Raw genomic sequence first — 14,425 nt, 5'->3', positions numbered from 1 at the left:
CAGCATGCATCCTCCACCACACCCCCAGCCGCGCACACAGCAGTCAGCCCTGGGGGGGCACAGCCATCAGCCCAACACAGGGAAGTGCACCTTCTGGGATGAATTTGCCTCTTCTTCACCTAGTTTGGGGAACACAGAAATACCTTTCATCTCCTGTCAGAGCAGTCGCTTCCACAGTGCTACTCTCAGACTTCACAGAGATTACGAGAGGGCGGCTGGTTTGGCCCTGCAGTTTCAACACCATATTGGAAGAACCACAAAACCTTTTTTAAAGTCAGAAATAAGGTGTGATAGCAGCTTTTCTTGACTCATCCTAACACTGAGACTGTGATTTCATGCTCTGAGTAGCTTCAAATTAAATTACCATTAGGCATTATTCCGTTGGGTTACAATTCATTTCAAGCGTGTGCATAGGTTACCTGCAATAAGGCTTTCACGGTGTATTAATCCCTTTCTCAGATTGATACTGAACTCCAAGAGCCCTTTAAATCTCAAATAACTTGTGAGAAAAAAAACCAAACCCATTAATTTTTAATGTGAGGAAAAAAACCCCAACCTATTAACTTTTAAAGAAGCACCAAAAAAGTTACTCAGGTGGCAGAATGGGGCATGAGCTTTAAATATTTCATGTCTTGCTACGAGGAGAAGCTGGGGGTCTGGAGTAGATAGGATCCTCTCTGCATGTGCTTAAGCAAGCCAGACCTCCCTGATTCACACTGCTAGATGTGAAAGTGCTTCACAGTGACATGCTCTGGTCTGTATGCATCTGTTCATGCTGAAATGGTAGAAATAAGGTAAAGGAGGGTGTCTTTGAGGTAAAAGTGGGATTATGGGAACTGCGGTGGGAAATTATTGGAATCATTCTGCCTGCCATGGAAATACAGGGTGAAATGTCAAATTGCCACTGACAAATGGCAGTGGCAAAACCACCACAAGGGGAGACATGAAGGAGCAGGATTCTGTCTGTAGCAAATGAACAGATAGTAATGTTCACTGAATAAAAAGGGCAGGGAAAAGAAGATGCTGAAGGGTACAAATCAAAGGGCTTTGACAACACAGACTTGTAATGGCAAAGGAAAGTGCTTACAATTTAGCTTAAATGTGAGACTGTGGCTGTAATGGATGAGGGTTAAATGTTTTAAGAAATGCAGCATCCAAATTCTCCTACTTAGACCTCCAAAGAAGTCGGCAGGTTTTCGGAAGGATGTATCTCCTACTGAGACACTTCAATTAAAATGCTGCTTTGTTTCCAAAAGCATTCTGCAGCTCATAGCACCCACTGAAAGAGAAGATGCACTAAGTGTATCTTTGAGTAAGATCCAAAATAAACAAGACTGCCTCTGAAAATCCAAAGGAGCAACAAGCCTTACTGAGACACTGGACATATTAAGTGCCTTTTAGATGTTTCTAAATTCAAAGGCTTTTGAATATGGGGGATGAATAAACCAGTTCTTGAGGAAGAGGCCAAATGCAGACTTCAGACCTGGATCAGAGATATTAAAATGAGGAATTTAAAGCAGGACCATTAAAGTTCTATCTGGTGCTGCTAAGGAACATTTAATAGTCTCATACAGAAGACATGAGCTCTACATTACAAAATTTCTTCACCAGCAGCGCAGGAAAGCATTTGTCATAAATTATTTGGGTATATGTAATGCAGCCCAGGAACAGTGGTATGGATTAGACGATATTCCTGAAATCTCTTTCCAAAATGTTGTTCTATATGAGCTATATATTATTTCTATATGGCTTTGTATTATTTCATCTTAATTCTCCTAGAACAATGACCAGAAATAAAGAAAACCAGTCTGCCTTCTGCAATTGTGAACCTTGCCTAATACATGTCCTTTTGTACAATGGGCACAAAGGCAGAAGCAGAGGAAACTTTCCAATTTCCAGGTAAAATCTCCAGGTTTTGAGTTTGAAAAGGCATTCCTAGAAATTCCAAGTAATTGCAGTAGCATTCGTTAAAGGCTGATATCAAAACAGAACATTTCAACTGACTAAACTGATCTTCATCTCCAATTGGCAAAAAGTTTCCAAGCACAGATCTTTGCTGTTCCATATATCTGGCATACAACAGACAGAACTTAGAGGGATGTGGCTTTTTGGGAATCGCTAGAAACGCGTTTGACAGTCTTACTCTAAAATTAAGCAATCCCTAAGTGCTGACTGGGACTATTGTGACAGGGAAGAGTCTTAGCAGGGGATGAAGGTGCAGAGTGAGTGAGTTAAAGGAGACCATCTCAGCAGCCTTCTGCCTTGCTGCCACAGTCAGGATAAACATTGCTGCACACTGCCACTGCCCACAGCTGGCACATTAGTATCCACTGAGCTGTGAGTGTGCCCAGGCAGGATTTGGGAAGAAAAGCACCTGACATCTGCCTCTCAGAAGCCTTCTGCTCAAGAGAAGGGTTTGTGATAACAGGCATTTGCTCTAAGGAAGGCCAAATGAAAAAAACACAAAAAGCCTAACAAACACATCCAAAAGAAAAGAAGAAAAGGTAATATTTAATAATTAAACAAAGTGTTCAATGTTTTAAAGACTGAAATGGGGTTTTTTGGTGGTCATTCCTGTCATACTACTGTGGCATCAAAACTTGTGCACAGTCCCTGAGCTGATACCTGCTTCCTTCACGGCCCCAAACACTGTCACTTTTGCTTTAGGTAAGATGGGCTTCTCTAGTAAGGGTGATAAGTGCCAGCTGGGAACATAAGCTTCTTACAGCTCTTTCTACATATTTAATGGGCTATTATTGAGGGCAGGGGTGTGCAAGAGACAAAGAGAAAGGAGCTTCTACTTGGAAGAAAGTTGCTGATTGCCCCTGGGTCACCTTGCACATTAAGTGAGCTTTGTGCACCTCTGCTACACCTTGTGTCATTTGGCTGTGAGATCTGCCTGAATGTCACTGCTCACAGAAACCTGGGCAGCTCTGAAAAGAAAAGACGTTTTGGATGAAAGCGCTGCATCTGCTGCTCCAACAGTGCTGACAACCATCTTTGCAGAGTGTCACTATGGTTGTTGACAGCCTGCTCTGCTGCTCCTTCAGATGCTTTGCCCCTTTTCCCAAGCCAAGAAGTGATACACTCAGTAAGGAAGCAGAAAAAGTTGGTAAGAGAAAACTAACATGCTGACACAATCCATTAATAAGTCGAACGCCTCTCTGCTCTCTCCCTCACAGGACTTTTACACAGCCCAAGACACCACTGGAACAGCTGAGTATGGTGGGATTACTCCTGTGTGCACATTTTTGCCAAACTACATCCAAAAGTCACTTTCCTCTAGTTCCACAAGGCATCTTTTCATGTATTGGACAAATATACCTGACTCTTTATGTAAGCAGGTCCAGTGTCCTCTTGAACATTAATGCCAAGTTAGACACTCTTAGATTGAGTAAAGCCCGTGAGCTGAACGTCTGGTTGAAATGCTGAACAGAAATACACATGGTTGTAATCCATGTCTGCTGCTACCTTCTGTTTGTTTTTCCAGAAAATCACAGGATGTCTCATGCTTTTGTCACCTTTCACCAACTGATTTGTATCAGTAACCTCTGTAAAACTCCAGCTATGCTTTAAGCAAAGCTGATGTAAGTCCCCTAGGATTAATTACCTCGCTCAGAGTCCAATTTATTCAGCAATTAGGAAAAATTAAACAGTAGCTGGTGAGTTTGCTGTTTTGAAATGAAAGGCCAGAGTCCTTAAGTCTGTTCCCAGGCTAAATGCTAGGTTTAGAAATTAATTATTTGAAAGTCTCTAAACAAGTACTTTTTTGCATCATTTACCCTCTAAATAACTTCTCTGTTCAAACTGTGAGCATATTAACAAAAAAAACCCAAACAAACAGGAATGCAATTTGTTTATATGATAGTTTTCAGCATCAACTTTTTTTTTTCAGCCTGAATTCGTCAAACTGGTAACAATGGTCTCAGAAAATGAATTGTGATGCTGTGCTAAATGTGACACCGTTGGGGAAGCACCAGTCAACGCTATCAAACCATGTCCTATGCAGAAATTCACCACCAGAATCAGGTGCTTTCTACAAAATAATGGGTACTTTGAAATGCAACATAACGGAGAGTAATTCAATAAATGGATGTCACATACAGGCTGCAGGGAAGGCTCTGTCAGTCTCTGCAAGCCTCCCGGTGTCCTGTTCCCAGGAAGAGGAGACCCACAGGTTGCAAAGCCCCTGGCTGGGCAATGCTGGGACAAGGAAAATCCCAGCTGTGCACAGAAAGACGAATGCCTGGGCCGTACCGCAGCCTGGCCACCCCAGGGAGCTGCTCCTTCAGCACATCTACATCAGAAGTCACGAGAGACTACAGTTTTTGAAAAAAGTCACTTTGGGACTTCTTGCACAGTGTCTGCAGCTGGGAAATCCTCCAGCATATACCTGATGGCTTTAGAGTCCTTCTGCTACTGCCCCAGCCCTTGTTGTAGCAGGGCAGGTTACCAGGAGAGGTACTGAGGCTCCAAACCCACATTTTTTTTCACTTTTGCTCTGCCTCTGGCTGTAAGAGCAGCTCTCAGGACCACTGGATTCATTGACTATTCAACAACTTCTACTCAACAACTACAAAGCACTGCCTTTCACAGCACACACAAATCACATAATTTCACAATACTACTAGTATTTTCTGAGAAACAGCTTGACACATATAGCACAGTTACTTGGAGCACAGTCAATGAACAACTGCTGCAGAGAAGCGACGTACCGAGCATGAAGTGCAGATCCGGAGAGGCTGGAGTTCTCAGGGCTCCAATGCCAACTTGCCTTGAGTCAGTGGGGATAGGCAGCTCTGCAGCAGCTGAGGTTTTGCCCTAAAGGAATATAAATATTTGGATATCATGTTGCTTGATTAACTCACTAGATAACTTAACATAAGACAGCTGAACAAAGTCTAGAAGAGATCATGCACGTTCCTAATGTAAAACTTGCAACAGCTCTCTTTAGTGAACTAGCTTTTCTTAAGGGACATTGGAGGTTTATGTGGCCCATTTTAGGGATCTTTTAGATGTGATTCTGAGGTACACTGTAAGTTCACTTTGCCTCTCCCTATACTTACATTTTTTGTGACAGAATTCAACAGACTGTATCTGATTTCCTTGTTGTTCATCTGACTGCCCCCTTTCAGGATATTAAAAATTTCTTAATGGCTTTTCACCTTCTATAGTGACGGTTAAAAATAAAGTCAAGCCAAGTATTTGCTGTGAAATTCTTCATGCTGTCTGTTGGCTCCAGACAGTGCCGACTCTCTGGCCTTCCACAAATTTTCTGGAAGAAATGTCACCTTAGTGGCCCTTCTACCCCAGACATACTTCACATTAACAGATTTCTTTCCTTATCTCCGTCTTCCAGAGATAAGTGCCCATTAGCTCATGAAAGGTGAGTCCTGTGAGTGTGCATTGTAGGGCACATATTTTAAGTCTTTTGCAAACCTTCTAGACTCTTCCTGACCTTCGACAGACTCCTACGGTCTCATCCGCCAGGGACTACTGCATCTTGGAAAATGTCAGCTAATGTGAATGAGACTGGAGGTGCAGGAGAGGACGGGGACTCTGCTGTGCGTTTCCTTTCCTTCTGGAGGATTGGGAAGCAAGAGCACTGCTCCCTGAGTGCAAGTGCTTCAGAGCAATGAGAAGGCAGCATTAGCAAGGACACCAAGTCCTTCAGGATTCACTGCCACTTTTCCACTCTGAGTAATTCCCTGAGAGGGCAAGGAAAGCTGTCAGGGGTACTCTGATTTATTGCTATTCAACGTTTGACCCTCTTTCTGCAAGAGCTGACGCAGCTGCAGTCCTAAAGACAATAGCCAGGGAGAGATCCACAAAGGTCCCTGGGAAAGTAGCTCGCCCTCCTTCCTCTCTCTCCTCGCCACTGGCAGTTTTGTATTTTGCTTCTGTGTCACCTCAGATGTATGTAGCTGCTGCCTAACACTGACAGAACTCAAAGAGCAAGTGCAGATCAGGGTTTTACACCTTCCAGGCTCAGACTTGGTAACAAAGCCACTCTGCCAATTCGATGTATTCAGGGGGTTTAAAGCAGAAAGGGCTGTGCTCTATTGTCTCTGTATTGCACTGCCTCTTTAAAATCAGAAATGCATGGACAGCTTCAAGGTGCCTCCCACTAAGAAAATGCTTTAGATGCAGGCACAGAGGCAGCGGAGCCATCCTCCCCTGAGCAGCAGGGCAAACCTGCTTGGGAGAGAAGTGATCATTCAGTGAAGTCCTCTGGCTGCTTTCAGCCATCCTCTCTGCTCCAGTGACAGCAGCACTTTTTTGCAGGGGAGAAACCTGGAGGCTATTCCCAGGGTGCCTGACACCTCCAAGAAGATGAGAGCAACTGCAGGTACAGTTAGCTGATGGTGTTTTGTCAGTTTGTGGATGGTTGTGTTGTCTGTATTTATTTTAAAGTGCTCTCTTGGTATTTTGCAGGGAAACCTGATGAAACAGATTCTGCACCTTGCTTTGACCAACATACAGATTTTTGCACCCAAGTATTTATTTAGTACTTCTCTTAAATGACTGTTCACATTTCCAGGCTGCCCTGGGGCTGCCTTGTAAATCAGTCAATTGTTTGAGCTGTTATTTAGTTTCAAGCTTTGGCTTTGTTATTCTGCAACTCTCAGTCTGAAAAGCAACGTGGGGACAGAAGTTGTACAAGAGAGTTTCTCTCAGAAATGGATTAAGTGTTGGTACATCAGGGGCTGAGGGTGGTTCCAGGGAAAGAAGGGGGCAACAGCTCCACTGTGCAGATTGTCCTTTGTAGCTATGACGGATATTGGTCAGTAGCATTTGACACCCCAAAGACCTACTGTCTCAAAGCAGAGAAAGCTTTAATGCTCCCCGATACTCTTTTGGGGTGTGGTGGGACTGTCCTGACAGCTGGGAGTCTGCTGTGAGGATTCCCAGGTGTGGCATGGGAAGATGCAAGACAGACCCTTCAGCATTTTGATACAGAGTAGAGGCAAAATTAGGGAGTAGATCAGATTTTTTTCCCCAGTGTGGAAGATAAATATATTTTTAACATCTGGTACAGCCGGCAGCACAAAGCAGGGAGGCTGCTCCTCCCTGTCTTCAAAAATTCAAGGCATTTTGTCTTGCTTAAGGAAGATTTTCCCTTTCACTTCAAGAGTCTGTCTGTGGATCCACTCTCCTTGTGAATGGCAGATTTGCCTTCACAGCAAAGCCCTACAAGGTGGTTCACGGGACAAAACCTTGTCTGTGCAAATTGGCAGAGCCTCACTGGTTTGAGAGAAGCAATAATAGATTATGTTGGCTGAAGATTCGGTCCCCCTACTCAATTGATGGCTGCCAAAGGAACTGCTGCCTTCACTATTTTCTTGGGTCTTGGCAACTCTTACTTGATTAAGAAATGCATTTAGAAGCCAGGACATCAGTTCTATTTTCATTCTCACCTACCACATCACTCTGAGACATCTAGAATAAAGCAAAAACTTTGTTCAAAAGGCACATCAGATACTTTTCAGCAAATCGAGCTGCCATCTCATTTTTGTTTTCTTACCTTGCACAGGGATGACAGCACTGTGGGCTTGAAGGCTGGCAGAGGTTTCAACTGGATTTTACACTCCTATATTGTCATTTCACTGTGTGCTGAAAACAAAATTTCACCATCGGTAAATAAAAGTGCTGGCTAGAACCAGTGTATTATGCAACTCAAGGGATTTTATGATAACACAAGCGTTGCCTCACAGAGTATTTCTTCCCGCTGTGCACAGCCAGCAATAGAGCTGTGGGGCAGTAAGGTGGCTATTGCTTTCCCTCAAGGGCAGTCTTTTTGCTGTAATTTCCTCTCAGGAAATATCTTCCTCTTTTTGTTCCCACAGAAGGACGTAAATGAGGCTCTTGCTCTGTAATCTTATGGGGACAAAGACAAGGTGACTCACTGCTCAGAAGGAAACTTTGGATGAGGTCTCTCGCCTGCCACCATTGTGCCCTGACACCCTGGGTCATTCTAACACAAAACCAAGGACCAGCCAAGCCACATGTGTCAACAGAAGACACACACGGCCACGGAGCAAACTGAACAGAACCCAAACGCTACTGTCAGCCTCAACTTTGCTGCAATCTACAATCTCCACGACGGGGATTTAACCTCCTTGCGAAACTTCTCCTTCCCTTTCAATTTCAGTTACAGTGATTACAACCTGCCGCTGGACAGTGAAGATGACATGACCAAAACCCGCACCTTCTTTTCAGCCAAGATCGTCATCAGGGTGGCTCTGGTTGGCATCATGCTGGTCTGTGGCATCGGCAACTTCATCTTCATTGCTGCTCTCGCCCGCTGCAAGAAGCTGTGAAATCTCACCAACCTGCTGATTGCCAACCTGGCCATCTCAGACTTCATTGTGGCCATTGTGTGCTGCCCCTTCGAGATGGACTACTACGTGGTGCGGCAGCTCTCCTGGGAGCACGGCCACGTCCTCTGTGCCTCAGTCAACTACCTGCGGACCGTCTCCCTCTATGTTTCTACCAATGCTCTCCTGGTTATAGCTGTTGACAGGTAAGTGGGGTGCTATGTCTGCATGGCAGATGCCACCAAATGCCAGGCTGCTGAGGTTGGCTGTCCAGATTTCTAGGTTTCTAACATGCTCAGCTGCTCTGCAGGATTTGCGGATGGCCCAGGTATGTACTACACAGACCTGGGTATCTTGTTTCCTAAAAACTGAATCACACAATGTCATGACATTACCTCAGAGAAAACTCAGTGGAAATTTCTTGATTGAACTTTTTGGGTGAAAAGGAAGTTTATTTCTTAAAAACACTTTTTTCCCCTCACAAAAATATGCTTGATTCAAGTGTAGGAGAAGATTTATGAAATAAGAGACAGAGGAGAAAGAGAGACAAAGCAGAAACACCCAGAGTTGAGGGTGTTATCAGCACTATATAATCCTGATCCAAACCATACATCTCTAAGGAACCTTCACTACTGGCCCACACAGCTTTTCTGATTCTAACCTTTTCTATAAACAACGAAGTAAATACTCTTCAGCAAAAGAAATAGTTGACTGGTGATACAGAATTTGACAGGTGAGTTTCCAACAGGATTATTGCCTTACAGGATATTTCTTTCTCCCTCTATGATATTTCCCCCCGTTTTCATTCTGGTATACAAGAGAGTAAAATACAAGACTTCCCTCTACCTTGCAAAACAGAGTTCTTATTCTCTGTTGTGCTGAACTGAGAAAATCCAACAGTCATTAAATTAACCATTTGACAGTACTGAGGTCTTAGCTGGATGCTCCAGCACAGAAGCGGGTGCTCGGTGAGTGTGGCCAGCACTCTCCTCTCCATTAAAATACTCCCATATTCTCCTCTCTCTTTACACACCTCTCTGAGGATGGCACAGTGGCAAGCCAGGAAGGACCCCCCCGTCATTATGGCACCCGTGTCTATAGCACTGTCCAGAAAATGACAAAATGCTACACCAACCCAGTTTGGCAGAGATTTTCCCACAGCCTTCATAAGGGGGTAAGCAGAACATAATGATACCCACCTGCTATACTATCTGCCTCATGCTGCAGTCCTGAGATATTTCTATGCCTGCCTCTCACTCCAGGAATTTTAACAATATAATTTAATTGTATGCTTTCTTATGACTCCTCTCAGCCTCGTGCACTGCGGACTCTGACGGACCAGGCACTGAGGATCAGCTTCATGCTGACATAAACCTCACATGACTGACTCACAGAAAGCCAGAGACCCACAAAGTAAACTCTTTACAGAAAGGCCATGAAAATAAGTCGCATTTTGTGTGCAAACACAATACACATCTCTGTATACCCTCTGCATATACACACTGTATGATTCCCACTCCTCCTTCCCTCTTTTCCCAATTTCTCTCATGTGCCATTTTATGCTCTAGTTTAATGCATAGTTTCTGGTACCTGATCCAAAAGACAGCTCAGGAGCAGTTAACCCTGCTGATGGTTGTACAGATACAGCTTGTGCGCTGCTGATTCTGCTGTCGTTGAGGTCGACACAAGTCTGTGGAAAGTCTGGGGAAGTCCAGATATGTTTTGCCTGGTGTGAGGGAAAGGACAATCAGCTCCTATGAAACAAATTCTTAACAAGTGTCTTACAAAAGAGCCTTTGAACAGCAACTGAGCACTCAGGGTTAAGCTTCTAAACACTATCATGTATGCATTACCATTTTCTATTACCTATCCTTTTCAACTTCTAAAAACTTTTCCTGGAAAGCTCTGCTAGTGCATCGCAGGTTGATGAAGTAACATGGGTCATTGAGCCCTTGTGCCTGCTGAAAAATCACAAGATTTCTAACATATCTCCCCAAGTATCTTTATAAACAAACCTGGAAATGATTAATCACTGAAGTTTGTTCTAAGAACACACAGGTTTAGTTCCACTGCCTTTTTCTTTTTTTTTTTTTTTATTGTGAGCTTTTGACTTGGTAAACAGAGAGAAATGCTGTTCATTTAATAGTCAACCATTCCACATTGGCTATGTCATGTGTGTTGTTGACTTCGGTCTCTAAAAATAACAGGCTCTTAACAAAAGTCTTTTCATGTTTAGATCATTTAAAAGGGCTCACCTGTGTAGAGAGAGTAAGCCTGTCCCACAGGATTTGCCTCTGGTAGGGCTCTGTGCAGGTTTAACTCCTGCCGGAATCGGGGAGCACGTTGCCGTTGCCCCTCCCCCACCCGCGGCCGGTCGGGCTGGAAGTTAGGCACAGACCCGGGCTAAAGTAACAAGGAATTTAATACAACAGTGTGATAGAACAATCTGAACAACAACAGTAACAATGATAATAACAATGAACAGCAATAACAGTGAACAAGATAAAAGATATACAGAGAAATACCGTTAGATGGTCAAGGAGCAAACCCGCCGCGTGTAAGCAATCCCAAAAACCAGAAGCGAAAGTAAAAGGCTCCGCCCTTGGACCTGACATCAGCATGGTATGAATAACCCGGCTGGAGATCCCTTCCCCCTCTCTCTCTGCTGGAGGAAAAAAAAACTTGACTCTATCTTGGCTAAACCAGGACAGGCTCTCTTTCATCTTCCTTGCTGTCTATTCACATGAAATGTAGAAGTTTCACATATTTAAGGCCACATCTACACTAGAAAATAATGCAATGTGAAAGGAGAGGATCTGAAGAGCAACAGTTGGTGCTAAGGGTACAACATTCATGCTGTAAGTATTTTGGGGGATTTAGCTTTAGCTGGGTCACCTGGACTGAATGCCCATGGGCACCTGGTACTTTTGAGTACATCCTCCAGGGCAGTTTCATCCAAACTCAGCTCATGTGCTCCAGGACCACTCCACAGTAACATCCCAAGTGTGGTAAGCAAGGACAGTCAGGAAATCCACCACAGAACCTCCCTCGACTCTCTTGCAGAGATTTACCCCATCCAGCCAAATGTCCTGCTGAGCAGATACGCATACTTATACATTGTCCCACAACCTTGTTTCCACAGGGCCCAATCTAAAAACATTCATTTATCAGCTCCACAATGAGGTTGACTAATTCTGCTGTCCCTTAACATCTAGCCTGCACCATTAAGAGCGATGAATAATTCATCTGCTTCCAAGATCTGGCTGATAGAAAGCACCACTGGCCTTCCCGCTTATTCTAGAATTAATAGGTCCTGTGGATGCTATCTATGTAGAGAATATATACAGATAGAAAAGCCTCTGAATGAATAGGAAATTCCACCGAAACAATTCTTTGTGTTAAACACAATTGTATTGGGATCTCTGGAGTGCCTCAGATAAAAATCTCCTTTTAGCACAAGTATCCTAATCTTTCGGGACAGTGTACTCTCATATAAGTCCTTCTTACATCTATAGCATCTTAAAAAATAAACCTCCTCAAAATCCAACCAAACAAAAACTTCACCAGAGTGAATTCCATTTGGTCCTACCCCTTCTGAACTGAATTGAGGAAAATTGATGGATCTTGAAAGTAATACACTTTTATTTCTCCTCAGTCCTTTGTGAAACACTTCAGTGCACCCACAGCTTTACAGTCATAAGGAATGCAAATACCTAACTCAAGTTTTATGGTTTGGCCTTAACAAAGCATATTTAAGGTTAATTAGCAATAGTCGCCTCCAGCAGACAAAACAAAAATTTGCATGGGCGGAAAATGGATACACAGTCCTTTGTTGGTGGCTTCAAAGCATGCTCACCTGTAACCATTCATTAGCATCAGCTTTGGCTCTTTGCACCCATAGAATAGCCAAGAAAATAATAAAAACACTGTTACATATATTTGATCTCTTGGTAAAAAAAGCATATTTAAATAGTTCTCTGCCTAGGGAAAAACTTTTCGTGTTTCTATGTGTTTGTCTTTTTGCCTGCACCTGACCAGGTGTATATTACTGCACGTTTCAAACTCTCATTTAAACAGGTGCTGCCCACCAAAGAATTTCCAGATGCTGTGTCACGGCATGTCCTCGATACGACACCGTGTGTTGTGCTAGGTCCTGCAAACACATTTGTCAGTAATAGGAAAGCTCCCTCTCTTTCTCCTCTTCCAGTCTTTCCATAACTCCCAGACATGTGATCTGTGTTAACAAGCAGCTTATGACGCAAAATTGCAACTTTTTCAGTTCAATCTTGTAAACAGGAGGGAGTTGGACTGAGGTCTTAAAACGATCCTCAGACACCCTAATGCATGCTCAGATTTTCAGATTGCCAAGTACCCACCCTCCTAACAAACCCTTCAGCCCCTTGCTCCAGAGTTTCTGGCCAGATTTAGGAACTCAGCTCTAGGCTCTTACTTTGGAAAATTTTCTTAACTCTCCTCATAGACAAGTTGGCCAGGCTCTCTCTTTTACGAATGACAGCAATTCCCTTCTGCCTAATTCTGATCACTTGTATTTGGAATTGTGTTCTGACTAAGTGTCTTCAGACTTCATTTTGGATGTATTTGTCTGTTCCAGGTATCTGGCCATTGTTCACCCACTGAAACCACGCATGAATTATCAAACAGCAACCTTCCTAATCGCCTTGGTCTGGATTGTCTCCATACTTGTAGCTATTCCATCTGTGTATTTTGCTACTGAAATGGTGCTATTTATAGTGAAAAAACAGGAGAAAATATTCTGTGGTCAGATTTGGCCAGTTGGCCAGCAGATATACTACAAATAATACTTTCTCTTTATCTTTGGCATTGAATTTGTTGCACCTGTCATTGTGATGACCTTGTGTTATGCCAGGATATTGCGGGAGCTCTGGTTTAAAACCGTACCAGCATTTCAGACAGAACAGATCAGAAAGAGGCTTCGATGCAGAAGAAAAACTGTTATGGTACTGATGTGCATCCTGACTGCCTATGTTCTCTGCTGGGCACCCTGCTACGGCTTCACAATTGTCCGTGACTTTTTCCCCACCATCTTCGTGAAAGAGAAGCATTATCTTACTGCTTTTTATATAGTTGAATGCATTGCTATGGATAACAGCATGATAAACACCATGTGTTTTGTAACTGTAAAAAATAACACCATGAAGTATTTCAAGAAGATCATGTTACTGAAATGGAGATCGACATATAATGGAAGCAAATCTAGCACTGATTTCAACCTGAGAACAAGTGCAATGCCAGTCACAGAGGAGGTAGACTGCATAAAACTGAAATAAATTTTCTGCAGTTTGAATCTCACATATTTCAGAGAGGGGCTAAAGAGGAAACAATGCCTTCTCAGAAGCTTCTCCCTTGTCTGTGGGAATACCCACCATTGGTGAGAGCCCTCTAAAAGCAGCCTACGATGCATTTCCACCAGAACTCTTTTCACCGGACTGCTGTATAACCCCATAACTCAGACTGATGCTGTGCTTCAGTTCACCCATCTGTAAATCTGGCAGGTAGAAACTCATTTTACAGTTGTTTAAAATTTAAGATGAACAAAAAAAAAAATCTATGAATGCATTAAAGCACATTACAATGATGTAAGAGTTGATTGCTGATCCTAGTAATGATGCCTCTTTGTTTCTTCTTAAGAGAAATCTCTTAACCCCTTGAAGCTTATCATTTGTACCCTTAAGATATTTGGTATCCTTTTCCTTCTGCTCATAAGAGGAAGGAAGGCAAAAAAAGCCCATTTTGCTTCATGTCACTCTTTATCCTCTCAGTTTACTCCTCATAATGAAGCTCCTCAAAGTCTACAGACCACCAGCTTTCTATGGTCCAATGTGTGGCATGCTCTTATGAAAGGCACATTCTCTACAAAGGTAAATACTGCTTCACAGTCTAGTGAAAACCTCATCTCTTCCTGTGACACCTTGCTTAAAAATACTTTATCAACATTCCACTCTGTAGTTTTATGTAGAGTATTGACTCTGTTTATTATGTATTTGGAAATGGCACAGCTACATCTTGAAGGGATCTGTTACCTTCTCTCACCTCCAGGCTATGGCCAACTTCTGCCGCCTTGATTC

At 43.2% G+C, this 14,425-nt stretch overlaps 1 protein-coding gene across 1 annotated transcript; it reads left to right on the top strand.

The window, feature by feature from the left end:
- Positions 1-7,778: 7,778 nt before the first annotated feature.
- On the top strand, positions 7,779-14,133 carry PROKR2 (prokineticin receptor 2). The gene is given in 2 exon segments (XM_074927241.1): positions 7,779-8,524; positions 12,931-14,133. Coding segments are annotated over 2 exon segments (1,215 nt in total). The 5' UTR covers positions 7,779-8,006; the 3' UTR covers positions 13,628-14,133.
- Positions 14,134-14,425: the final 292 nt, after the last annotated feature.

Source organism: Athene noctua, chromosome 1, assembly GCF_965140245.1.
Source record: "Athene noctua chromosome 1, bAthNoc1.hap1.1, whole genome shotgun sequence".
Classification (NCBI taxonomy): Eukaryota; Metazoa; Chordata; class Aves; order Strigiformes; family Strigidae; genus Athene; species Athene noctua.
Note: the sequence above shows the minus strand (reverse complement) of the source record. Positions and strands in the feature narration are given on the sequence as shown.